This window comes from Trichosurus vulpecula, chromosome 1 (genome assembly GCF_011100635.1).
Source record: "Trichosurus vulpecula isolate mTriVul1 chromosome 1, mTriVul1.pri, whole genome shotgun sequence".
In the NCBI taxonomy this organism is placed as follows: domain Eukaryota; kingdom Metazoa; phylum Chordata; class Mammalia; order Diprotodontia; family Phalangeridae; genus Trichosurus; species Trichosurus vulpecula.
This window is the reverse complement of record NC_050573.1, coordinates 547,067,181-547,095,040: the sequence shown is the minus strand read 5'-3', so window position 1 is coordinate 547,095,040 and position 27,860 is coordinate 547,067,181. Positions and strand designations below refer to the sequence as shown.

At 39.1% G+C, this 27,860-nt stretch overlaps 1 protein-coding gene across 1 annotated transcript in view; it reads left to right on the top strand.

The window, feature by feature from the left end:
- Positions 1 to 27,860, top strand: part of MELK (maternal embryonic leucine zipper kinase) — a 94,519-nt gene that overhangs the window by 2,053 nt on the left and 64,606 nt on the right. The window contains exons 2-6 of the mRNA XM_036736301.1: positions 2,458 to 2,570; positions 5,965 to 6,050; positions 11,975 to 12,091; positions 17,341 to 17,484; positions 19,812 to 19,880. Of these exons, the coding sequence (XP_036592196.1) occupies positions 2,507 to 2,570; positions 5,965 to 6,050; positions 11,975 to 12,091; positions 17,341 to 17,484; positions 19,812 to 19,880 (480 nt within the window). The 5' untranslated portion in view covers positions 2,458 to 2,506. The remainder of the gene's footprint in view (positions 1 to 2,457; positions 2,571 to 5,964; positions 6,051 to 11,974; positions 12,092 to 17,340; positions 17,485 to 19,811; positions 19,881 to 27,860) is intronic.

Sequence of the window (27,860 nt, the reverse complement as noted above, 5' to 3'; positions counted from 1 at the left end):
GTACTTGAGGTCTGACATAGTATAGTGGAGTCCTTACCTCTCTTGTTCTGGACACTGTACTACATTTAAAGGAATTCTCAGAGTGCATTTACCATTTTTGGTGGGCATGTCACCTATCACCTTGTTTCAGTATTTTTTGAGCTTGTACTCCACTAAAATATTTCACATAAATTCCTTTTAAGCCAGGTATCCCCCATTCTGAAGGTTTGTGATTGATTCTGTTGAACATAGGTACAGGACTTTATATTTGCCCCTATCCAATTTCATTTTGTTAGTTTTGGCATTGTTCCAGTCCTCAGTGATCATTTACAATATTGTCTCTGTCACTAAGTCAGTTAGCTGTCTGCTGAAGAATTGCCATCCACTTGGCTGATAAACACGTCCTCGTCCGAGCCCTTGGTAAAAATGTCGATGGCTGTGGATAGAGCATATCCCTGGAGAGTTCCTTTTATGCTCTTTTTGGGTAATACTCTTTTGACAGGGTAGCCAGTTGCAAATCTGATTGACAGAGCCGTTGTCCAGCTCAGACTCTTTTTTTTCGTATTTTACAGAAAGATGCCTTAAGAGATTTATTAAATATCTTGTGCCTGCAGCCTGTAGCGATACAACTTTGAATTTTATTTCTGCAGCAACTTTGTCTCTCTGAGATGTTGTTGTCATCTGTAAAATGGGGATAACAATGGTTTCCTTGGAGCTCCTAAGTTCAGAGCTGGAAAGGACTTTTGAGGTCCTTTCATTTTACAGGTGAGGAAACTGAGGCCCAAAGGGGTCAAGTGACCCAACCAAGGCAGTAAGTGGCAATGCCAGGATTTGATCCCAGGTCTTTTCATTGTCGTCTCTGAGGGGTGGGGGTCCTGATTGTATGACAGCTAGGAAGCGAAGTTGGATAGAATGCTGGGCTTGGAATCAGGAAGAGTCATCCTTGTGGATTCAAATGTGGCCTCAAACACTTACTAGCTGTGTGACCCTGGGCAAGTCATTTAACCTTGTTTGTCTCAGCTCCTCATCTGTAAAATGCGCTCGAGAAGGAAATGGCAAACCACTCCAGTTAAAGAAGCGTCTTTGCCAAGAAAACTCATGGTCACGGAGAGTTTGAAACGCCTCAACAATGATGGTTATGTATCAGCTCCCTGTTCTTCTGGCTGTGGCAGCCTAGGCAGGCACTTGGGCTGCTTTTAATGAGTCAGGTGGAGGCATTTGTCTTTCTGTAAATGAAGGGAGCCCAAGAAGTACAGGGAAAAAGGTTGATTTCTTTTATTTCCTCAAACTTTTGAGCTCCTGCTATATTCAGGGCCCTATGAATCATGAAGGGAATGCAGAGTGAGATGCGTTCTTTACACTTACTGAGCTTCAGTCTTGTATATAGACTTATTTCTGTAGGCAAGAGACTGTTTTAGAGCATCGTACCTACTCCCTAGCTTCCTCCTCCCTTCCTGCCCCTCACACAGTCTCATATGCTTTGTTAATTCTAGCTGTCTGTCTCTAATCTTATAGCCTCCTTCAAGCCTTCTGATTTTGTATGAACTTACCTTGTGCTCTTTTGCTCTGTTCTTGCATCATTCTTCCCTTTCACTGCCAACAAAGGCTCATGCATGCACATATGCCATATTGGAAATGATTTTTTAATAGGATTTTGAAGCTGGAAAGTTAACTTGATCATCATGAGAAAACTGAGACCAAGAGAAGTTAATAAATTACTTGGCCATGCTCATATGACTAAGAAGTTGGCAGAGCCAGGACTAGAATCTACTTCAAACTGTTACAAAACACATCCAGGAATCCAGGAATGCAATTTGGAATTCTGCCAGGCATCTTATATTATGGTGGTTTATTGTGCATGATAGATATTTATCTAGAGGCAATGTGATAGCAAGATTTATCTTGTTAAAGAAGCAGGTTACTATAAATAACTTGTTTTTCTCTATTTTCTTAGAGGGGAAATGTGGTTAAATTCCATAGATAATCAAACAGTTGCATCTTAACCCAGAATCTTAACTTAGTTTTCATTTTGGCTGTCCCTTTCCCCATTATGAGCTAGGGGAAGCAAGAAACAAAACTAACCTTTCACCTCCTTTTATTTTCTCAACTCACCTGGAGATGCTGAGTGGAAATGACCAAAAGGTAGGTTCAGTAAGAAGAAGAGAAGCTCTGGGCCTGAATGTTCTAGTTTCATGATCAACTCTACAACTGGACATTGACTTATATGTATTTGTACTAACCATATGTATGTATTGCTGATGCTGGTCAGAGGACTGATTTCATCATAGGTAGCTGTGATTAGATCATCAGACATTTGTTGAATATCTAATATGTGTAAAGGATTATTGCAGGCATTGAGAAAACAGGATATTTCTGATCTTTAAGATCCGTCAGATTTAAAAGTTCCTATCAATGATTTAGATCATGCTTAATTTTTAATACTAGGTTATAATGCTTTTTGTTATTTCTATCCAACAGATTGTGTGCTTTTTTAATATTTTTTGGTGCCTTGAAACAAGTTTTCACCATGGCTGTGGGAGACTATGATGAACTTCTCAAATATTATGAATTATATGAAACTATTGGTACAGGTAAACCTTCCTTTTTTTTTTTTTTTGGTGGCAGGAAGACTAATGACTATTTGAATTTCCATCTTATGAGTTCTTGCTGATTCATAACATTTGTCACTCTGTAAAATAAACAATCTCGTTTAGCAGTCAGCGCTACTACATGTACTCCATGAGACCAAAAGAAGGAGATAATAGGATGAACGCTGCTAGATGGAGTCCTGATTTTTTTAAGATTTTAATCAATCACAGATTTTCAACTACTTGGCCATATCTGTGCTTATGCACACCCATGAATTACCTGTTGATTAGAGTGGCCAACCCGTAATGAAGTGAGGACATTCATTTGACAGCCTTATTTCAATCTTAGTTTTGATGGAACACTTCAAAAATTTAGGTTGGTCCTTATATATTTTAATTTCTAGACAGCACGAGTTATGTATGTTTGTGTGTTTGCCTAATCATCTTGTAAATTAAGCTTGTTCACTGCCCAGGATGGTCATGGTGGATCCTGGAGTACCTGGATCTTGACACTTTGACAGATGCTCTTGTGCCAGGTAGTGAGAGAATAAAGTGTGAAGGCTTCACAGGGTATATGTATATGTATATGTATGTATGTATGTATATATATATATATATATATATATATATATATATATATATATATATGTATTTATATCTAAAATGTTTGAGAATCAATATTTAGAGAAAAGGGAAATGGGATAAATTTGAGTCTGTGGGAATCTGATTATTTAGCCTTTAGGAATGTCTTTCTACCCCTCCTTCTTTAGATTTATAGATATTGCCTCAGCTGTGAATGGAATACAAGATTGTGAAAGCTTCCCTATGAATAACTCCATGCAAGGCAACATTCAAATAGAGATAGTACAAATTTAGTTAGGATGTGAACCTCACCAGGCCTAAGTTTCGTTTTCCTGTAAATCATGATTTCGGGGAAACCAGACGATATTCCCCTCTCCCCCTCCCCTAGCCTACTTACAAGTGGCCATCTTAGCATTAAAGTTTCTCTATAAGGTAATTCTGTAGTTTCTGTGCTTGTATTGGGTAAAAACTTATTCCTGGTTAGATTGTGAGGCCACTCATCTCCTCAAATGGGGATGGGGGTCCAGTCTCTGGGGTGGGATTTCTTAGAATTGTTTGTACAAGGGTATATATCTCCCTGCTTGCCTTCCTCTCCTTGCCTCTTTTCACTGCTGTCTCCACCCTGGTAGTGAGAGATGCCCAATTCTCGAGACTTGATCAAATAAAACTGTTTTTTTTCTGCCTTGAGAAACGGCAGATACCTCCGTTTTTTTTACTTGAGCCAGTGGTCTTTTGACCCACACACTCTGATTGTTTCTCAGACAAGCCCAATATTGTACAATATTTTCTTTTATTGACCATTAATTCTTCACATTTTGCCATTTTTACACTGCTGCTCTTGGTGGCATCCATGCATCCTTGCTACTTTCTACACTGTTTTGTAACTTAAATCCTTATGTTTGTGCACAGTGAGGTTCTATTCAGTAGAGTTAATTTAATTTCGTTCTGTTCCATAGTATCTGTCTTAAGAATATGAGTAATCGCTTTTTGATTCTATAATCATTGTCACACTCACTTCTCTGATTATATATAACACATTGTAATTTTAATCCATAATTTCTCATAAGTCTTAATTTTCATGCTTTAAGTGGAATAGCAATCTTAATTCTGATTTAATAAATATAGTGAATTGCTAGAGCTAAATTTTGTGTTGGGGGTAGGGGGCAGTATCTATTCTTACATTGTTTCAAGTAGCCTTCACTGAACAATGCTTTTTAGCAAGTTTGAGTCTATAGATTATTTCCCAAATGGAAATTTTTTGTAGAAGGGCAGGAATATTTTCAGCCTGCTGAATACTCAACTATTACTTTGATGACATCTCTGGTAGCAATAGTAATCAGCTGCAAGTATTTGAATATGTATCAGGTCCCTGAAAATCTTGTAGTTGATAAGAGATTGCATGATGGGGGATCCCAGGAGATAGAATGAAATGGCTACATTCTCTGCTTGTATAGATTATTATTTGTGCAACTTGGTGTGAGTCTGGTGGAAAAATCGCTGAGGGACATTATATATATATATATCTATATATATCTATACACACACACACACACACACACATATATATATACACACACACATATATAATCTTTTTCTTCTAGGTTCCCAATGAGAATATCAGTCACTATTTCACTACTAAATGGTCAGACTACTATACACACACACACACACACACACATACACACACACACACATATATATATATAATATAAATATAAATATAAATATATATATATATAATCTTTTTCTTCTAGGTTCCCAATAGGAATATCAGTCACTATTTCACTGCTAAATGGTCAGACTACTATCAGTGATTTTTAACTAGTGAAATAATATAGGACCAAGGTGTGTTACTTGGCATAGTGTGGCACAATAGGAAACCATTTAAAATACAATTTTGGTATATGCAGAATTTGAACTCTCCTCTTTAGAGATAGTGTTTGTTAGGGCTATTTGTAAATAGTAAGGAAATAGGGAAATTCGTGGTTTTCCTACTCTCCCTGATTTAGATAGCTGTCTTGTTTGTTTAACTGTCCTGCACAAAATATTGATAAGACTTTTGGTGTGTTTTGAAAGATTGCTGCTTATATTTACAGCTTTATTAAAAGGTAGATTGATGTTGAAAGTGTTGTATTACTCTTTTGTCACTGGCAGATTATTCACAAACTCCCCCCACTTTTAATAAATTTTTATTGATTTCTTTTGGGTTTATATCATTTTCATTTCCAATTGTATGTTTTCACTATCTTTTGTAATAAAGAATAAAACAGAGAAGAAAAGCAGTTCAGCAAAACTAACGGATGGATTAATGAAGTCTGACAGCACATGCAGTTTTTCACTTCTATAGTCTTCTGCCTCTTCAAAGAAGGGAATGAGATCCATATTCTTATCTCTTATCTGGGACCAAGCTTGGTCATTATAACTACACAATGTTCAGTTTTGTTTATTTCTGCAGTTGGTTTAATAAAACATATATGTGTTTATATACACACATAGAAGTATCCTTTTCTATATGTAAAAAATATACTTCTGCAGCATTAGCTATAGAGCAGTTTTCTCTAAAATGAGTTCTATGTACTACCTTGAAAAACACAGTCCACTAATTTTTTTTTGTAAATGAAGAAGGGTTTAAGATAGTACCCAGTATGCAACCAAATGTGAAGAAAAAATCAGGATATAATGGGAAAAGGTAGAAACATCCAAGTCATTGGAAAATGACTTGGCTGTTGCCTAAGCCCTTAATTTTGGAGATTATATTTACCTAATCCCTTTCTAAATATGTTTATTTTGAAATGTTATTTTTTCTTAAACTCAGGTGGCTTTGCAAAGGTTAAGCTTGCCCGTCATATTCTCACTGGAGAAAAAGTAGCAATAAAAATCATGGACAAGAACACTCTAGGGGTAAGTGTTTTTTGTTTGTTTTTGTTTTCAAATTTAATATGTAATCAACCTCATAAATCAAAATCTGATTTTTAGAGCTCATCATGTAGGGATTTATGACATTAACTGTTACTTTAGAGGAGGCAGGGGTTGCCTTGGTCCACCAATTTGACAACAGGGTAAGTAAGGATGCGTGTATGAGCTCTATATAATCCATTTGTCCAGCCACTTAGCTCAGTCTAGTTTCTGATTTTCTGAGCATGTTTTTGACAGTTTCTTTGACTGCCTTAATTGTTGCCAAATTATTTATGTGTTTCATAGGACAAGTTCATGAGTTCATTAGGATTTAGTTTATTGTGGGAAATAAAACATTTCATTTAGCTGAATATATTTTACCCTGGTAAAATGAGGGTAAAAGCATTGTTGCAGCCCACTACTGCAATCAGTCAATCAAGAAGCGTTTGTTAAGTACCTTATGAACAGGTGGCGTGCAAGATTGTAAGGATTCAGATACAAAGAAAGAAACAATGAGCCAATCCCTACTCTTGAATAGCTTGTATTCTAATGAGGAAGATTGAAATACGTATGTAACTATACATGGAAATATGGAAATAATTACAAAATATTTTTGTAAGGTAGTTTGGAGGGAGGGTACTAGCAGTTGAGGCAATCAGGAAAGCCCATGTAAAAGGTGGCATTTAAAGTTGTGCTTGAGTTGTTTGAAGGAAGAGAGGGACTTTTTGAGGAAGAGGTGAGGAGGGAGGTCATTATATAGGCGTGGGAGACAATCAGTGGAAGAGTGTGGCAGTGAGAGATGGAGTAGTAATGTGTTTGCGGAACAGTCTTTTAGTTTGGCTGGATTGTATAATGTTGGAGGAGGAGAAATGTATATTGAAGTGGTAATATATTAGGGCCAGGTTGTGAAGGGCTGTATAAACTCAACAAAGAAATTTATATTTTTATCCTAGAGGCAATAGGGAACCCTTGCAGTTTATTGAGTAGGTAATTGACACAGTTAGGTCTGCATTTAAGGAAAATCGCTGTGGCAGCAGCGTGTAGGATGGCCTGGAGTGAAAAGAGGCAGGAAGATGAATTAGAAGGTCATTGCAGTCATTTAGGGGAGTCATAACCTCTTATGAGGACCTGAACTAAGTCGGTAGCTTGGGGAGTAGAAAAAAAGAGTCAGATTGAGAGATGTGGAGATAGAAATGGGAAGTGCATTTGTACTATATGATAGTGTTTGAAGGCTTGAAAGAGACTATTTGTTACAAGAAAGTCTTGACACTGAGAAGAATACTTCTTGTAACCACACGTTTTTTTCATCTTGAATCTTGCAAGACTCTAAGAGTGCTGCAGCGTGACTATTTTAGTGTGAGACGGCAGAGTGATATTGATGTATTTTTTTTCCACCAAAAAAGTAGAAATGATTTGTTATTAAGGTGCAATGAAGAAAATAATCAATCTAGAATGCTGAGGGTCTACGGCATAAAACTGTCAGAAAGCAAATCATTTGTCAAATGATGGTAAGAATCCTACAGCAGATGGTAGAAATAAGAATTCTGAATAAGGTGGGAGCTGGTACAGTCTTCCGTAGGGTGATATCTCCTAAAAGTTGCAGCCGCTTGTGCCCAGGGATCTGGCATTCCATAACCCTATTCTTGTGGCTTTTGCGGTCAGAGGTTTGTCGGGCCTCTGTCTCATCTTTCTCCACCTGCCTTTCAGCCTGTGCATTTTGCTTCTTCTTAACTTGACCGTTACGGTGGAGTGGAAGTGACAAGATGGCGCTAAAACTATGAGCTATTGATGTTTTTTTCCATTTCAACTAAAATGGAATATTTTACTCTATTAATGTGTATTTCATGAAATTACACTTTAATGAAAATAGGCTTACTCAAATGCCAAAATGAACTAGAGGTATGTGAGTTTTAGAACAGAAGCCCAGAGTTTGACTTTCTTATTTTACCATGGACTTGGACAGGATCCTGTTTACAAACTGGCTATAATACATACTGGGTCATTTTATGATACTTAAAGCACTTAAGTGTGGAAAATTATTCCAGGACAGTGTTTTAAATCATTTCTTTCATGATAGAGCACAAGGCTCTAATTCTTTGACTGAAGCTCCTTGAGATGTACTCATTTCCATAAGGTTGTATTTTGGCCCAATTTATGATTTCTCCCCTAAATTGTTAATCTGGGTTACGAGAAACTACAGAGACAGTTATATATAAGGTACATTGGGGCAATGGAGATGCTTTTATAAGCCAGTTCTTTTCAGATATAGTTCTGTACAACACCAATCAGAGCATAATGACCTTGTTTTGAAATCAGTTAACATCTCTTGCTTGGCTGTTTTTCTAAATTGATGCTCCAGTTCCATTTAGTCTTTCTTTGCTACTGTATATATGGTTCTATTTGCTAACACGTTTTAATTCCTTACATTTTTAAGAAGTCTCCCAGATCCTCCTACATTTTCTACAAGTTCATTCAACCCTCTTGAATTAGTCCTCTAACAGCTAGCCTTCTTTTTAGGAGACATATCCATATTCCACTGAGTGTACATTGAGTTGGTTAGAAATTCCAGCTGGTAGCCCCAGTTTCCGAAGGCCTGTTACACACTTTGCTAGCAGAAGAGTTAATGCTCTTCAGCGTAGGGTTCAAAAGCTGAATTGGAGTAGAGAATGATTTTTGGAAATACTGGGAGTATCCACAGGGGTAGTGTTCTTGGGCTTGGTTGATGATGGATAGAAGCTCTTTTCCCTCTTCAAATAAAAAAGGAGCCTTTTTTTTTTTTGGTAGGATGGGAGAAAGGGGTATTGGTGGGAGACAGATCTTATAAATGCTTTCTTTAAGGGAGAATCCTTCCCAGTGGTCCCTGGTGTAGTGAATGCTGGGATAGTGGAAGATCATGAGAGTCCAGGAGCCTTGGGATTGTTTGTGTTCTGATTCCTTAGTCTTCAACTTCCTGTCTAATCTTGTTCTTTACTTCTTTGTATCTTGGCTTCCACATTTGTAAAACGAAGGGTTTAGATTAGATAATCTCTAGGGCCCCTTTCAGCTCTAAGATTCTGTGAAGTCTGTTTACCTGTGAAGCGATGGCTGTGGTGCAAGCAATAGCTGTTGCTTCTACTGCTCACTGTCAGTCAGTCAGTTAAGAAGCATTTATGAAGTATTTGCTATGTGCCAGGCACTGTACTAAGTGCTTTTTACAAATATCTCATTCGATCATCACAACAGCCCTGCAATGTAGATGCTGTTGTTATCTCTATACAGTTGAGGTAACTGAGACAAATAGAGGGTAAGTGTCTTGCCCAGGACCACACAGCTAGTAAATGTCTGAGGCTGGATTTGAACTCAGGTCTTCCTCACTCCAGTCCCATATCTACTGTGCTACCCAGCTGGGATTTATCTGGGACTTGAAGGAAGCCAGGGAAGTCAGGAGGCAGAGATGAGGAGGGAGAGCATTCCAGGCCGGGAGGACAGCCAGAGAAAATCCCTGGAGCTGAGATGGAGTGTCTTGTTTGAGGACCAGCAAGGAAAACAGTATCAGTAGATGGAAGAGTACTTGGATGGAGTGGCTGGTGTAACAAGACTGGAATGGTGAAGAGGGTAGGGGGAAGGGTATGAAAAGCTTTGATTTGCAAACACAAGATTTTGTATATGATCTTGTGGGTGATAGGGAGACACTGGAATTTATCGAGTAGGGGGTATCACGGTCATACTTGTGCTTTATCATTTCGGTGGCTAAATGGAGTATAGACTGCAGTAAGGGAGAGCTTTGTGGCTGGTGACCCAGCAGGCTATTGTAGTAGCTCAGGTATGAGGACATGGGGGCCTGCACTAGCCATTATCAGAAGAGTGAAGGGGCATATTGGAGAGAAGTTACAAAGGTGAATCAACGGGCTTCAGCAACAGATTGAATATGGGGGAAGAGAGACAGAGAGGAGTTGAGGATGACACCTAGGTGGGACCAGGAGAATGGTGGTGCTCTCAACAGTAATAGAGAAACTTGGAAGGGTTGAGGATGCAAGGGAGAATGAGCTCAGTTTGCAGTCTATTGATTTTAAGGTGCCCACAGGACATCCAGTTAGAGATGTCTAATAGGTACTTAGAAATAAGAGACTGGAGGTCAGCAAAGAGGTTAAGTCTGGATAAGTAGATTTGAGAATTATCAGCATAAAGATAATTAAACCCATGTGAAGGAGTATGGAGGGAGAAGAAAAAAGAGGGTGTAGGTTAGAGTTCTGTGGGCTAACCCATAGTTAGCAGGCTTGACTTGGATGAAGATCCAGCAAAGGAGAGTGAGAAGGAACACTCAAATAGGTCAGAGGAGAACTGGAAGAGGGTAGTTTCCTAAAAACCTAAAGAGAAGAGAGTATCAAGGAGAAGAGAGTGATGGACTGTGTCAGAGGCTACATGGACGTCAAGAAGGATGAGGATTGAGAAAAGGCCATTTGGATTTGGCAGTAAAGATTGGTGACTTTGGAGAGAGCAGTTTTGGTGGAATAATGAAGTCAGAAACCAGATTATAAAGTATTACGAAGACAGTGAGAGGAGATGGAGTGTAGGCACTTACTACAGATGATTTTCTCAAGGAGTTTAACCCCAGAGGGCAGAAGACATTTGAGATGATAGTTGGGATGGAAGGATCAAGTGTATCAGACGAGGCTTATATTCAACGTTCTGAAGGATGGTCTGGGTATTTCTTTGACTCTTTCCAAAGTATGAGTGTTTATTGGAGGAGGTTTGGAAGACTTTTTTTGAAACTCAGAGAACTTCTTATTCCAGGGTTGGGGGACAAGATTGTCTTGTGAACTTAGTTGTAAATGTTGGGCTTTTACTCTCTCTAGTAATATTTTTTGTGCCTAGAGTATTTGAATGCATCTATCTATTTGTGTTTATAAGCTCTGTTTTCATAAAGTTCTGATACTGAAAAGTTTGATTTAACTTAGAAGCTTGAAAATTGTTCAACCAAAAACTGTTGAATTAAAAATGTGATTTATACTTCAGTTGAAATTTCTTTTTGCTTGCTTTAAGTCTAAGTATAAACACTTTGCTTGAGAATTTTCATCTGTAGGAGGAACACAAATGGACTTTCCTCAGAAGTCCTGAAGGATACAAGACCTTCCTTCCATTCAGCTCCCAGTTTCTTGGCCTGTAATGGAATAAGAACATGTAAATGGGTTTCCTACAGACAAGAACTATGTTTGAAGAAGATACTTATAAAACAAAAATAACAAATTTGTTAGTGATTGTGTAGGACTGTGCCATGTATTTCAGGGCTGTCCAACCTTAGGTTTTTATTGAAGCAATAGACAATATATTTTGATTTGCCATTTTAGTGAGAGCAGCTTTGTTTACTAAAGCATTTATGTAAATTTCTATGCTTGTAGGCAGGCTGCATTTTGGACAGCCCTGATGTACTTTATGTCTGTGTAGTGCTATTGTTTATGACCTGGACCAGGAGGGAAGGAGCAGATAGAATCTCTTCTTTTCTTCTTCACCTTCCCCAACCATATAAACTCATTACTGATTTTCTTTTGAAGTTTTGTATAAACCTACATATTCTTTAGGCCAGAGGTGCCAGTCTCATAAGCCTGCAAAACTCCAGAGTGCCAGTTGGAACCAGATTAAAGTGTAATTGGGAAATGTTTAACAAAGTAAATAAAAATGCACTACAACATACATGATATTAATTTGTGGTTGTCTTGGTCAATATGCAGCCTCCAGGGATCTGTTTCTATTTGAGTTTGGCACTACTGCTCTCACCTGTAGATTAGAAAATAAGACTCTTTAGAAACATAGAGAACATAATATTCATTCACTATTTAAAGGTGACTAAATGTTCTCTGTCCCTCCTAAAAAGCCTGTAAACCATCATTGTCATGATACAGATGTTTTGTAATATGCTTCAGATTGCTTTAGCATTGTAATTTTTGTTGCAGAATGATTTGCCTCGTGTGAAAACAGAGATTGATGCTATGAAGAACCTAAGTCATCAACATATTTGTCGTCTTTACCATGTACTTGAGACTGACAGCAAAATATTTATGGTTATGGAGGTTAGTATGTTTTCAGAACTCAAACATATTTGCTAAATAAGATGTACATACAATTCATTTGCAAAATTTAAAATACTGCATGTTGAAAGTGTATATTCACTATGAATATGCATCACATGTTCAGTTTCAGTGATGTGTCTCTGTTGTCAAAGTATTTAAGTCCTTGCTGTGGTTCTGTGCTTTGACCTATCCCAAGATAGTTCCCTTGACCCTGCATAGTAAGAGTTTAGCTTGGAACATTAATGACAAAGGATAAAGGGCTTGGAGACAATAGAATGAAAACAAGTGAAGACACAGACACCCATATAGATACTAGGGATGCAAGTTGGAGTTGAGTGGGGTGTGTAGGAGCAGAGCATAGAGAGGCTGACTGGGGAAGTTCTCTGTTTATGGTTCATATTGCTAGAGGAAGATACCTCCGTGATGAATTTGGAAGCCCTAAGGGATAATGGGTAACTTCAGAAGATGCTTGAATAGTGAGATAGCTAAGCAGATTGCTGGGCTAGGGTATTTCAACCATGTAACATGGCTCAGCACATTGTACCTGATTAATTGAAGAAGACTTGAAGCAGATGTGTCTGAGTCGGGCCCCCAGAAACAGAATGGGACTGTTGAAGATAATCCTGGTGTACTTTGTTTTGGAGAATTGTTTGTGTTTCCTGTTGTTTGTCCTTCGTTCTCAAATAGTCAGGAAGGAGATGCCGTGACTTGCAAGTCATTTGGTTTTAAGTGAGGGCGGGATGTGCAAAGTCACCAGCCTCACTTTCTCCTCCGGAGCCATCTGGGTCTAGTAGCCAGCTATAGATCAGGATGACTGGAGATAGCCCTGCTATGGAGACTTGAAATCCAGAGCAAGATGATTGAACTGATTTATAGTATGACACTAGGACACTTTGAGGATGTTAAAGAGGATGGTGATGGTCTAGCAACGAATGGGTGAAAAAGATAGCTGTGGACAGCGGCAGTGAGAATAAATGAATTGGATAGGATTAAGAAGACTCATGCTACAGGTGGGGGTTGGACTAGAAGACTTTTGGGGTCCTTTCCAGTTCCAAGATTATGTAAGCCAAAGGGCTATAATAATCTAGGTAAAAAATAAGCAAGGGTCTGGACTAAGGCTCTGTTAATAAGGATAGGAAGGAGTACAAATATGGGAAATACTATGAAGGTGCAGCAGCTCTAGCTTGAGATTGAGAATGTGGGCAGCAAGGAATAGTGATGAGTCAAATATGCCTCTAAGATTTCTTGATTGCTATTTTTTCAAAATAGAATTGCCCATTATGAAAGCAGAAGCTGCTCTATATTTTCATGTTTATTTTGATTCAGCAGTAGGGCAACCAGTCTGAGATGTCAGGGACACAGTATTACATGGGAGTGATTTTTGCATTTTCTCATTTTATCCTAGGCTCTCTTTTCTTTTGATTGTGTTTTTCCCTCATTGGCAATCTTATTTCCTCTCCTGGCTTTACACTCTGATCTCTCTTCTGACCTGTATGTCCATGTAGCATTATAGATTGAGAGTGGGTAGAAGTCTTACAGGTAATCTGGCCCAACTCCCTTATTTTGTAGATACTGGCCCTGAGAGGTAAAGGGATATGACTCCAGTTGTGGAGGGTGAGGATGTGAATTTAGCTCATCTGACCCTAAATCTGTCACTCTCTCTACTGCACTGTTTTATGCCCTCCCAGCTTCTTGTTCCTAAATGTCCTGCTAGCATCTCAGACTCAACCTGTCCAAAACCAAGCTTGTCGTCTTTGCCCTGAAATTTCTTTATTTTCTTGACTTAACTGTTTTGTGTCACTGCTACCATAATTCATGTACTTGACTTTTTACTTTTCCTTCATCTCTCATATTCATTCCCTTATCAAACCCCGTGCTTTTGTGTTCCTGGCATTTCTTACTTCTGTGGCCTCCCCTTTTTGCACTGCTGTTGTGTTCATACCTCATTAGCCCCTTCCTGTTTTGTTGTACTAGTAACCTTATAACAACAGGTCCTCTTACCCCAGTGTTTTAACACCTCTAACCCTCTTTTCCTACAGATTTGTCTCTTGCACACATAGATCTAGTTTGCGCTCTTGTTACCTGTATGACTTTGAGCATTAACTTCTCTTTTCAGGCCTTGGTTTCCTCCTTGGCGAAGTGAAGGGATTAGATTAGGTGATATCTGAGGTTCTTTTCAGTTCTAAATTCAAGACCTTTTGATAAAAAAAAGATTCAATGAGCCTGTTGCCCCACCAAGTAAAGTTGAAGCTTTTTTGACAGACTTCAGGGCCTTCCCTTGCTGGAGGAGGTTGTGTCCTGCTGCGTGTACTCTGTGCGCCAGCCACAGACCCTCTCTGTCTGCTGAATGTGACATGGGCTCTGTTCTCTGCTCCTGCTACTTCTGTGCCCTCTCCTCCCTTTACTACCTGCTACATTCTCATCTCTCCTTTGAGCACAAGTACCACACTGTCTCCTCCGTGAAGCCATCATTGAGCCATGGCTTCTTGGGCCTTACTTTTGCTCACCTTTCTAATGTGCTTTCACTTAACGAATGTTTACTAAGTGTCTGTCAGCACACAAGGCACTATGCCAATCTCTAGGCCAGGGCTGTCCAACCTTAGATTTTTATTGCAACAATAGACAGTATATTTTGATTTGCCATTCTAGTGAGAGCTCTGTGGTAGCTTGGCTTCGTTTACTAAAGCATTATGTAAATTTCAATGCTTGTAGGCAGACCGCATAAATTGCACTGCGGGCAGCATTTTGGACAGCCCTATTCTAGGCATGTAAAGGTGAAAAAAATCACAGTGCCAGCCCTAGACACTCTTAGTGTAAATATAACAGTGGTAGAAGATTAGGAGTGAAAGAGATCAACAGAATTTTCTATGAAAGTTTGAGGACAGAGAATTCTTCCACCTGGAGATTGTATTTGGGGAGATGAAGGCTTATCAGGGAAAGGTTCACAGGTTGTTGTGCCTACACCAAGCCTTGAATAAAGGTAAAGATTCTTAAATGTGGGGGGGGGTTTGAGTTCCAGGCATTGAGGATAACCTTTGTGCATTTATAAACTGGAATACAGCATGCATTTGGGGAACAGTGACGATTCCCCTTTGACTGGAAATCAGAGTGTGAAAAGGGGAACATGGTGAAATTGAGTCTGACAGTCTGACATGATTTGCTCGGAGCAAATTGTGAGGGCCATAAATGTCAGGCTGAAAAGTTTGTATCTTATTTCAGAGGTAGGAGGGAACTGTGGAAGGCTTTTGAGCAGAAGAGTGATGTTTTCAAGACTTGCTGTGCTTGGTGAGATTATTTTGGCAACTCTGAAGGATGGATGCAAGAGACTAGAGGCACTAAGACCAGTGAGAAATGGTGGAGATGGTTCAAGGCAGAGACGGTGGCAGTGCCAGTGGAGAGGAGACAGATGGGGGAGGCATGGTCTTAGAAGAAATCATAGGATTTGGCAACTGGTCCAGCCTGGGGACTGAGGGAGAATGCAGAGGTTTTGAGCCAGGGTGTAATATAGTTTCCAGTGTTGTTGTGAAAAGAGTGCTGTAAATTCTAAAGAACTATAAGGATAGGAAGGAGTACAAATGTGAGTTATTGCAGTTAACAAAAATATACAGAAAATTATAATATATAAATAGTAGTTTTCTGTGTATTTTTGTCCCCCTACTTATAAGCTCTGTGAAGGCAGGGACTATGGCTTATCTGAGCTTTGTATCCCCCCTAGCACCTGGCGCACTGCCCTGCACACCAAAGGTACTTGTGGTTTTTGAATGAATGACAAGGTGAGGCCACTAGGGGGTTGAGTGGATTAAGCACTGGTCCTGAAATCAAGAAGATCTGAGTTCAAATGCAGCCTCAGGCACCAACTGGCTGTGTGACCCTGAACAAGTCACTTAATCTCTCTTTGCTTCACTTTATTAACTATAAGATGGGGATAATAATAGCACCTACCTGGCAGAGTGAAGATCAAATGAGCCAATATTTGTAAAGTGCTTGGCGAGGGGCAGGTGCTTTATAAGTACTTATTCCCTTCCCCCCAGATGGATAGAGAAGACTTTGTGAAGACCTTAGTGTGGGGGCTGCTACCAGCTGATCATGCCACCTTGGGCACATTATTTCACTCCTTTGCTTTTGGTTTCTTCACCTGTAAAATAGTGGAGTTGAATTAGACATCTCTCTTCTCTCTTTTAGTATCAATGTTCTTTTATTCTGGATGACTAAACCCCTAGAGGGTAGGGACTATTGACTTTGCTGGTATAGCCATATATGCTTGAATATATTTATTTAAAACACTTAATTGTAGTTAAACAATTCAGATCCAAGACCTTGGGTAGGGACATCCTCAATTCCACTTCTGTAAATTTGAGGTGATTACTTTTTTTTGATAAACCAACACAACCGAAAAGCAAAAATAAAAACTTGTGTGAGAATATAAAGTAATGTCTTTAAAAGACTGGTGTCAAAGCATATCTTTCATTGTTCGGTAGAGAGGTAATGGATTAAGGCAGGGGTTCTTCTCCTGGGGTCTGTGAACTTGTTTTTAAAAAATATTTTGATAACTATTTCTGTATAGTTGGTTTCCTTTGTAATCCTCTGATTTTGTTTTATGCATATAAAAACATTTTAAGAAGGCTTCCCCAGACTGCCAAGGGGTTGAATGACCTACACAAAGTCAAGAGCTCTGGGCCTAGAGGTACAGAAACAGACATGCATTGTCATACGTAGCCAGGACTTGATTTGTTTTGCTTGTCTATACAAATTTGTTATCAAGGAGGGCATCTGTTGTCAAGACAGGAAAGAGATTACTTGGTGGGCAATGATAGATGTGGGGAAAAAAAATCAATAAAGCATTTTAAAAGTTTCACAGAGGGATGGGAGTAGAGGCACAGATGAGGTCAAACAGTTTGTTACTACCAACATAAACTCTCATATACATATGTACATAGACACACATTGTGCGTATATCTGTATATGTCTACATCTACGTACATGTCTGTATACACAACATACACACCAATGTTTGTGTATGTATACACATGTACACACAAATGTAAGCTCTGTATGTGGTAGAAAGTTTCTTTTAACTGTCCTCTTTCTTTTCCTTCCCATGTTGAAATGTGTTTGATTGTTGATTGGATTAAAGATAGAACATTTAAAAATACTCATAAAGGGGGAAAAAGGAGAACATCTGTAAATTGTTCTGTGTTCCTTAGAGAGAAAGCACTGACTATATACACAATGTTGTGTTCTTGTTGCAGTATTGCCCTGGAGGAGAGCTGTTTGATTATATAATTGCCAAGGATCGTCTCTCAGAGGAAGAAACGCGCATCTTCTTCCGTCAGATTGTGTCAGCTGTTGCTTATGTACATAGTCAGGGTTATGCTCATAGGGACCTGAAACCAGTAAGTGGCTGTTTTATTGTTAGTTTGACATTGAGCTTCAAAAGTTCATTTGCCTGTGATTTTCAAATATTCAAATGCTCCTTCCGGTCAAGTCATTGTGGTTTCCCAGAGAAAGTAACTTTATTTATTAAGTTTATTCCACTCCTCAGCGCCTTGTATTGGCATTCCATTGAAGAATGGAGTGAGAGCGCATGGACAGGCAGAATTAATTTCAATAAACCTTAATTTCCTACCAAGGTACTGCATGAGGCCCTGGGGGCACAAAGACCAAATGGAAACTAGTCCCTGCTATTAAGGAGCTCCTATTCTATTGGGGGATACAGTCTATAAAGAAATTGGTAGATATTAGCAGGAGGAAGGGCACAATTGAGGAGGTGAGGGAAGCTTTCTGAGTGGGTCAGAGGAAGATTCTGAGAGGAAGAGATGAAAGAGTGCCTTCCAGTGATGGGAAATGACCTGTTTGAATGCACAGAGGGCTGAGATGAACATTAACAATAGACCCATTCATACATCAAACATACCTAAGGAACCTCATAAAAGATACAAGAGGAAGTAGAAGGAAGGGAATAGAAATGTAATGTGTATTCAGGGTGAAACAAAGTTAAGAAGCAAAAGGAAGGCACTCGAATGGAAGGAACAGAGTGTTGAGAACTTACTAATAGAGGTAATCTTTACACTTAGTTTCAGTTCCTTTCATCTCAGTATATTCCTCATTGACTAACTTTAGACTCTTTTTTTTGAATCCGTATTTCAACTAATTCACTTGGTTCTCAAAGACCCCCTTCCAAGGGCCTTATCTTCCATTTACTGGACCCCCTGTCTCAGAACTCAGCCCCTGTCTCTGCCTAATCTTATGCAGCTAGGATGTATTTTTTTTATTAGTTAATTTATTCATTTTTAGTTTTCAACATTCACTCCCATAAGTTTTAAATTTTCTCTCCTTCCTTCTCCACTCCCTCCTCAAGATGACCTGCAATCTGATATAGGCTCTACATATACATTCCTATTAAACATATTTTCACATTAGTTATGTTGTATTGAAGAATTATAATGAATGGGAGAAACAATGAGAAAGAAAAAAACGAAACAGCTGCAACAAAAGAAAATAGTCTGCTTTGCTCTGCTTTCAGACTCCATAGTTCTTTCTCTGGATGTGGATGGCATTTTCCATTATGAATCCTTTGGAATTGTTTTAGGTTCTTGCATTGCTGAGGAGGGCTTCGTCTATCAAAATCAGTCATTACACACTGTGACTGTTACTGTGTACAACGTTCTCCCAGTTCTGCTCACTCAGCATCAGTCCATATATGTCTTTCCAGGCTTTTCTGAAGTCTGCCTGTTTATCATTTCTTACAGCACAATAGTTTTCCACTACATTCATATACCAGAGCTTGTTCAGCCATTCCCCAGTTGATGGATATTCCCCCAATTTCCAGTTCTTGGCTACCACAAAGAGAGCTGCTATAGATATTTTTGTATATATGTGGGTCCTTTTCCCATTTTTATGATCTCTGAGATACAGCCCGGCTAGGATGTATTTCAAGTGATGTACGTGGATATTCAGGATGTGATAAAAGCACACATTAGAATCACAATTTAGGTTGGTGAGGTGGGAGACATATCTAGGCCCTCTTCTAAAATATGAGATCTTAACTTTTTTTGGGTTATAAAACCCTTCGAAAGTCTAGTGTAGCCTATGGACTCTTTTGCAGAATAATGTTTTTAAGTGCATAAAATAAAGTAGGGTTAGCAAAGGAAACCAATTATATTGAAATACACTTATTAAAATATTTTTTTGAAAAACAGTGCCACATTAGGAACTCCTGCTTTAGGGGTTGGAGTCTAGCTCTAAGCAAGGCAGATTTTAATCTTCAGTGAAGGAGACAGTGTTCTCATTGACTCAAGAGCAGCATTGTTGGATTGTAGCAGCACTCATACTCTGGGTAGATTTGAGGTTTAGATAGAAGGTACAAGCCCTTAGTGGTTTGGTTGAAGGTTGATTTCTCACTCTTAACTAGTCTTTTTCCTTTGGTATCTAGCCTCTCCCTCTTGGGACTAGGACAGAGTGAGGTAGGGACAATCCTAGAAGCCCAGTCCTTGAGCAGACCTTGATGTGATTCTTTTATCTGGTCCAAATTCTCAGGTTCTCTCCCCCTTTGTTTATCAGTCTTATCCCCTTAATAATACCAGTAAGGTCACCCCTGCCCAGAATTAACTATTGCAAAATTTGTCCCTTTTATACATGACTAATAAAGAAGAAAATTATAATGTTAATGTACTTTGATCAAGAAAACTTAGTTATTAGAAATCCTTTTTTTTTTCTTCAGGAAAACTTGCTGATTGATGAATACCATAAATTGAAGTTGATTGACTTCGGTCTTTGTGCAAAGCCCAAAGTACGTATCATGAGTTAACTTATTTTACTTGTAAGCACTGCTCTTTTGTTTTTCAATATTAAAATGTTTAATGGATAACATCCTATATAAGTCACTGAATTTTAGAATTAGAGGAGATATGATTGAGAGGGACTATAAAAAAAATTGTGCTATTCTTTGTACTCAAGATTGATATGCTACTTTGAATTTATTCCTGCTTTGTTTTCATTGACCACTATTTGGCCTATTAAGAAGAGTCTAAATTTAGTACTTGTGTGGGCTGGAGAGAGGAAAATTTTTAATAGCTCTGATTTTAGTAGAATCAGCTTTTAAAGAAGTTAAATATCCTTTGATGGATCCATGATCTGGTCATGAATGAAGTTCCTTCCACAAGTTCAAATCACAACTTCGCCCCAATTTCTGATCATGTGAATTCTAGTCTGTGTCTTTCCTGTGATCCTCTGTATAAGACCCTTTCACTCCAATCTCCCAGCTAGAGACCTTCTTCTTAATCCTTTAATGTATCATTAATACCAGAGTTCAGGTTCTCTGTTAATCCTTTTCTCTTGACACAGGCCCACTAGAACCTGAATGTTGTCTTCTACACCATTTCCTATATGCGTGTTGTTAGGTAGTGTGTTATAGGCTTACACTTCATTTGTTTTTTTCCATTGCTCTTTGGATCACCTACAATTCTGATTGTTTTGGAGTTGAGATCTCTGTGATTCAGTTATCCATCAGGATAAAATTGGCATTAAAAAGATGAGTGTTTGTTTCAGGGAGCATTTCGGCATTATTGAAAGTACTACATCATTTCTCCAAAGCAAAACTTCTTCTTTTCCTATTTAAATATGGGCTCAGCTCACTGTCCAGATGCACATATCTACTGTAGGGCATATCCAAGACACACTACTAATGACCAAGGTTGGTGTACTGCCTGTTTGATGTGGCGTAATCTGTGCACCTTTCATTCTTTATCTGCTTGATTTTTCCCATGTGGATTGTTAGGCTGTTTTCATTTGGGTGGTTATGGATCTCACCGAGGAGACATTGTGGAATTCCACTGCTCACTTTATTGATTATGTTTTATGGCCTTTTACACTGATAATAAAAGGATGTTGGATAATTTCTGTGGCTGCCTCTATAAAAGAATCTTTTTGGTCTATGCATGGAGACACTTTGTTGGAGGAAAATCTGCCTTTTTTGAGTCAAATGCTTGTTGTATAATTAGTAACAACATTTGGATATTATGTTCTCTCTGCCTCTCATTTGACTGTGAAAATAGGATCTACTGTAAAAAATTGTCTTTAAAATCTTGCTCTTTAGGAGTGTTCCCATGTTTTCATCAGGGATGCCCTTTGTGATTGCATAGACCAGTTCTGATAAATGTTTATAAAGGTGAGAAGTGTGCCTATGAGAAAGGGTTTGTAGTTGCTGCTTTTTCAAAATTTCATTTTTTATTGTTTTATTGTGAGTTCCAATTTTTCTCCCTCCAGCTCTTTTTCCACCCATTGAGAAGACAAACAGTATGATACCCATTATATAGGTGAAGTCATAGAAAACGTTTCTCTATTAGCCGTGTTGCACCCTGCCCCGCCCCTCCCCCCCAAATAAAAAAAAGGCCAGGAAAATAAAGTGGAAGCTTTAATCTTTAGAGTCCCTCAGTCCTCTGTCTGGGGGTGGATAACATTTTTCATAATGAGTTCTTTGGAATTATTGTGGATTATTGTATCGCTGAGAGTAATTGCTGATATTTTCTTGGTTGAATGAATGAAAAAAGCACTTAAATGCGTATTACATACTGTTAATAGAAATACGAAAGAAAGATGGTTCTCAGGGAGCTTATGTTTCCAATAGGGTTGAGTTGTGGCCAGTGTCGACTCGAGAGTTTGGTTAAAGGAGGCAAACAGGCTAGGTGATATGTAAATGCATATTGTTTATTCCCTTAAAGCTAGCAGATACATACATGTATGGAGCCAGACAAAATATGACTGCCTGAACAGAAGAATAAGAAGATTTAAATACATTCTTAGAATAGTTGCAACTCAGCATGTCTGTGTTACTCAATTTTATGATATCCATGTATATTTAACCGTGATACAAGAAAGGACTTTTCTAAGTTGAAAGAGACTTGACAAGGCTCAATTGGAACTACAGCCCAGTGTTTCTGTGTTTAATTTACCATTACCATGCCATAACATAGTATATGCCCATAAAAGAAAAAGTGACATTATTCAAGATAGTGTCTTGGGTTAAGGGTCTCATCCTTAATGGTCAGAGGAAAGAATGTTCTTAAGTCAGCCCGATCTGGCCTTGTTGACATAGGAAGAGGTATTCTCTGAGTAAACTCAGAGAACAGAGAGGCATAGCTTCAGGCTCTTTTTCTGGTTGATTATTAGTTCAGGCTCTGGCCCTTATTGAAGGTACTAAATTGATATTAAATGATTATCACCAGAGAAGGATGAAGTCAGTGATGTTGAATAGGGCTATAAAGTAGTTGAAAGATGAGCCTCTTCCAGAAGCCTTGGTGGTACTAATACTGCTCCCAGGGCAAGAAGTGGGAAGGGATGGTGAGGAGGGGTAGGAAGGAAGAAGGTGGTATGCTTGGTGGGCTGCAGCTGGGTAGATGTTGGAAGCTCTCACTAGTTTGTGTGGTTTTAGGGCAGGACTGAGAGGTCTTACTTGGAGGCACTGCACTACCATCCCTCAGCAGGAAGATAGGGTGTGGTGTCAGGGCATAACAGAGGGCAGGGTAGATGACAGGGAGAGAGTATGGTGGGTGACTGGCTAACTAGATGACCTCTTGCCAATCAGCATGGCCTTGGGGCTGGAGGAGGACAGTGTGGCAGGAAGATTAGGAGTCTTTTTCATTTCCCCTTTAAAACATAGGATCAGAGATGTAGAGCTTGAAAGGATCTTGGAGGTCATCAACGAGGAACTGAGGTCCAGAGTTAAGTGACTTGTTCAAGGTCACATAGTAAGTAAGAGAAACAGAATTCAAACCTAGGTGTTGTGACTCCAAATCCAGCACCCTTCCTGCTCTGCCACATGGCATCTCATATTTTTTTTTAATTCCTTGGAACCTTCTTTTTGAGAACCTGAAAAAGTGAAGTCAGGTTCCAAGTGTCTTTATTATTATTTTTTAAAATTTATTTATGTAATTTATTTAATATTTTTAGTTTTCAGCATTGATTTTCACGAGAGTTTGAATTACAAATTTTCTCCCCATTTCTACCCTCCCCCCCACTCCAAGATGGCATATATTCTGGTTGCCCCATTCCCCACTCAGCCCTCCCTTCTGTCATCCCACTGCCCTCCCCCCCCCCATCCCTATTTCCCTTACTTTGTTGTAGGGCAAGATAAATTTCTATGCCTCATTGCCTGTATACCTTATTTCCTAGTTGCATGCAAAAACTTTTTTTTTTTTTGAACATCTGTTTTTAAAACTTTGAGTTCCAAATTCTCTCCCCTCTTCCCTCCCTACCCACCCTCCCTAAGAAGGCAAGCAATTCAACATAGGCCACATGCATATCATTATGTAAAACCCTTCCACAATACTCATGTTGTGAAAGACTAACTATATTTCCCTCCTTCCTATCCTATCCCCCTTTATTCAATTTTCTCCCTTGACCCTGTCCCTTTTTGAAAGTGTTTGCTTTTCATTACCTCCTCCCCCATCTGCCCTCCCTTCTATCATCCCTGCTTTTTTATCTCCTTCCTTCTTCTTTCCTGTGGGGTAAGATACCCAGTTGAGTGTGTATATTATTCCCTCCTCAGGTCAAATCCGATGAGAGCAAGATTCATTCATTCCTCCTCACCTGCCCCCTCTTCCCTTCCTACAGAACTGCTTTTTCTTGCCACTTTTATGTGAGATAATTTACCCTATTCTATCTCTCCCTTTCTCCCTCTCTCAATATATTCCTCTCCCACCCCTTAATTTTATTTTATTTTTTAGATATCATCCGTTCATATTCAACTCACCCTGTGCCCTCTGTCTGTCTTTATATGTATATTCCCTTCAGCTACCCTAATACTGAGGTCTCATGAATTATACACATCATCTTTCCTTGTAGGAATGTAAACAAAACAGTTCCACTTTAGTAAGTCCCTTAAGGCTCTTTCTTGTTTACCTTTTCAAGCTTCTCTTGATTCTTGTGTTTGAAAGTCAAATTTTCTATTCAGCTTTGGTCTTTTCACTGAGAAAGCCTGAAAGTCCTCTATTTTATTGAAAGTCAATATTTTGCCTTGGAGCATGATACTCAGTTTTGCTGGTTAGGTGATTCTTGGTTTTAATCCTAGCTCCACTGACCTCCGGAATATCATATTCGAAGCCCTTTGATCCCTTAATGTAGAAGCTGTTAGATCTTGTGTTATCCTGATTGTGTTTCCACAGTACTCAAGTTATTTCTTTCTGGCTGCTTGCATTATTTTCTTCTTTATCTGGTAGCTCTGGAATTTTGCGACAATATTCCTAGGAGTTTTCTTTTTGGGATCTTTTTCAGGAGGTGATCAGTGGATTCTTTCCATTTCTATTTTATCCTCCGGTTTTAGAATATCAGGGCAGTTCTCCTTGATAATTTCTTGAAAGATGATATCTAGGTTCTTTTTTTGATCATGGCTTTCAGGTAGTTCAATAATTTTTATTTTTTATTTTTTTATTTATTTTTATTTTTAGTTTACAACAGACGGTTCTACATAATTTTGAGTTCCAGATTTTCTCCCCTCCCTCCCCCCTCCATCCCCAAGACAGCATGGAATCTCATATAACTACCACGTATAACTTTGTATTGAATTAATTTATACACTAGTCAAGTTGCGGAGAAGAATTATGACCAATGGAATGAATCGTGAGGAAGAAGAAACAGAAGCAAAAAAAAAAATAACCCAAAAACAAAAGAGAAGAGAAAAAGGCAAGCATGAAGTGTGCCTCAATCTGCATTCAAACTTCATAGTTCTTTCTCTGGATGTAGATAGCATTCTCCATCGTGAGTCCTTTGGAGTTATCCCTGCACCTTGTGTTGCTGAGAAGAGCGAAGTCTGTCAGGGTTGGTCCTCACGGAATGTTCTCCTGGCTCTGCTCTGCTCACTCAGCATTATGTCATGTAGGTTTTTCCAGGTTGTTATGAAGTCTGTATCATCCCCATTTCTTATGGCACAATAGTATTCCATTACCTTCATATACCACAGCTTGTTCAGCCATTCCCCAATTGATGGGCATCCCTTTGATTTCCAGTTCTTGGCTACCACAAAAAGAGCCGCTATAAATATCCTTGTACATATGGGTCCTTTTCCCACTTGTGTGATTTCTTTGAGATACAACCCTAGAAGTGGTATTGCTGTGTCAAAGGGTATGAACATTCCTGTGGCCCTTTGGGCAAAGTTCCAAATTACTCTCCAAAATGGCTGGATCGTCTCACAACCCAATAATTTTTAAATGATCTCTCCTGGATCTATTTTCCAGGTCAGTGGTTTTTCCAATGTGATATTTCACATTGTCTTCCATTTTTTCATTCCTTTGGTTCTGTTTTATAGTATCTTGATTTCTCATAAAGTCACTAGCTTCCACTTGCTCCAATCTAATTTTTAAGGTGGTATTTTCTTCAGTGGTCTTTTGGACCTCTTTTCCCATTTGATTAATTCTGCCTTTCAAGGCATTCTTCTCCTCATTGGCTTTTTGGAGCTCTTTTGCCATTTGAGTTAGTCTATTTTTTAAAGTGTTATTTTCTTCAGTATTTTTCTGGGTCTCCTTTGGCAAGTCATTGATCTGTTTTTCATGGTTTTCTTGCATCACTCTCATTTCTCTTCCCAATTTTTCCTCTACTTCTCTAACTTGCTTTTCCAAATCCTTTTTGAGGTCTTCCATGGCCTGAGACCAGTTCATGTTTTTCTTGGAGACTTTTGATGTAGGCTCTTTGACTTTGTTGACTTCTTCTGGCTTTATGTTTTGGTCTTCTTTGTCACCAAAGAAAGATTTCAAAGTCTGAATCTGAGTCCATTTTCGCTGCCTGGCCATGTTCCCAGCCAACTGCTTGACCCTTGAGTTTTTCTTGGGGGTATGACTGCTTGTAGAGTAGAGAGTACTTTGTTCCAAGCTTGAGGGGCAGCGCTGTTGTTTTTCAGAGTTATTTCTGCACAGCAAGCTCTGCCATACCAGCCTCCCAAGAACCGCCAACCCCGGCTGGACTCAGATCTCAGCTGGCTGGCACTCCAGCTCAGATCCCGCCACTTAATCCCTCCCACTGGTGGGCCTGGAGTTGGAAGCAACCGCTGCTGTAGCTCTGTAAGCAGCCTCAGAACTGCATCACCTTTGCTGCCTCCGGGTGGTGGCCAAACCACCAATTCCTTTCACTCTGTCCCCTGCAGCTTTTCCCAACTAACCTTCTCTGTTGTCTTTGGTGTTTGTGGGTTGAGAAGTCTGGTAACTGCCATAGCTCACTGATTAAGGGCGCTAGGGCCTGTTCCGCCCAGCTCCCGGTCTGGTTGGTCCAAGGGCAGCCCACACTGGGCTCTGCTCTGCTCAGCTCCCAGCTCTGTGTGATAGACCTTACCCTGCGACCATCCAGGCTTTCCTGGGCTGGAGCCCTGCTTCCCCTCTGCTATTTTATGGGTTCTGCTTGTTCAGAGCCATTTTTATAGGTGTTTGGAGGGACCTGGCGGGGAGCTCACGCAAGTCCCTGCTTTCCAGCCGCCATCTTGAGAGACAAGATAGATCTGAGTGTCTTTAAACTTGCAGCAGCTCAAGTGTGGCTTTCCTTTGCAGTCAGGCTCAGTTGTTCTTCATTTTGTCATCTTAAGTGCTGTTGCTGCCTTCTCATATAACATACTTGGTTCTGAGATGCTCAAGTCCAAATAGTGTGGTTATGCTGTCATTGATTATGAGGATCAATTGCTATAGAAACCCTGGCCATTCTAGTCCATTTCACTACTGGTTTTGTCTATAAATATTCCTGGGGCAAATCTAGCTCAGGTGGAATACACTGTATAAGCTTTCTCCAGGATTGTTTTCCCCTCTATTAGATCTTATTTTGTGAGGCAATACTGACCATATGCTTCTGCCGTTTTCTGTCATGTTTTGCAAATCATGTTATATGTTAAACAGTATAGCCTTTCATGTTTCTTCAGTCAGTAAAGAGATTAGTGTTTTCTGGCCGAGGTGGTTTCTGGGTCCTTTTGGTCATCAAATCATGATGCTTGTTTCCAATTGATAAAGCATCTCTAAATAATGGCGATAATCATGGTTAATCTTTAGTTTTATCTAGTTACAATTTTCCAGAGGCAATAGCTTGTTTAAATAGGTCAATTTTGAACTGTTGTTATTTTATGCAATGTTTTTTCACCTTTATTTTCCTAATTTGGTGGTGACAATTTTGACCTTTGATAACTAATCAGTTAATGACCTGATTGCCTACAAATAAGTAACTAGTTTCCTGTCAGTATTTAGTCCATTTCCTTTTTCATGCTATTTAGTGTTTGTCGTAGTGAATTCTTTCCAACTCTCTTCTTAAAGAAAACATTCACAATATTTAGGCATGAAGTTTCTGAGTAATGTGCATGATTTTATTCTCTTTCTTTTTTTTAGTTCTCAAATTTTTTTCCACTTCTTTTTTCAGTTTCCTACCCTGTGTCTATAAAATACCAAGGTTTATGTTGAACGGTCTCACAGGATCATAGATTTTGAGATAGAAGGGACATCAGAGACCATCTAAACCCATTCCCTCATTTTACAGATGAGGAAACTGAGGTACAGGTAGAATAAGTGACCTGCCTAAGGTCACACAGGTCAAAAGCATCTGATGCAAAATTTGAACCTAGGTTCTCCAATTCTAAAGCTAATGCTCTCCCCCTTCCCCTCCCCCCTCCCCAATGTTCTAGGGTTCTTTAGCAGAATTTTGCCACTTTATACTTTACAATGGACTTTGACCTATGGTAGTCTTTTTGCTTGTGTTAATCACAGATACTGTAAGATAAGAAGACCTAGGATCCCATAAAACAGTGTTTCTT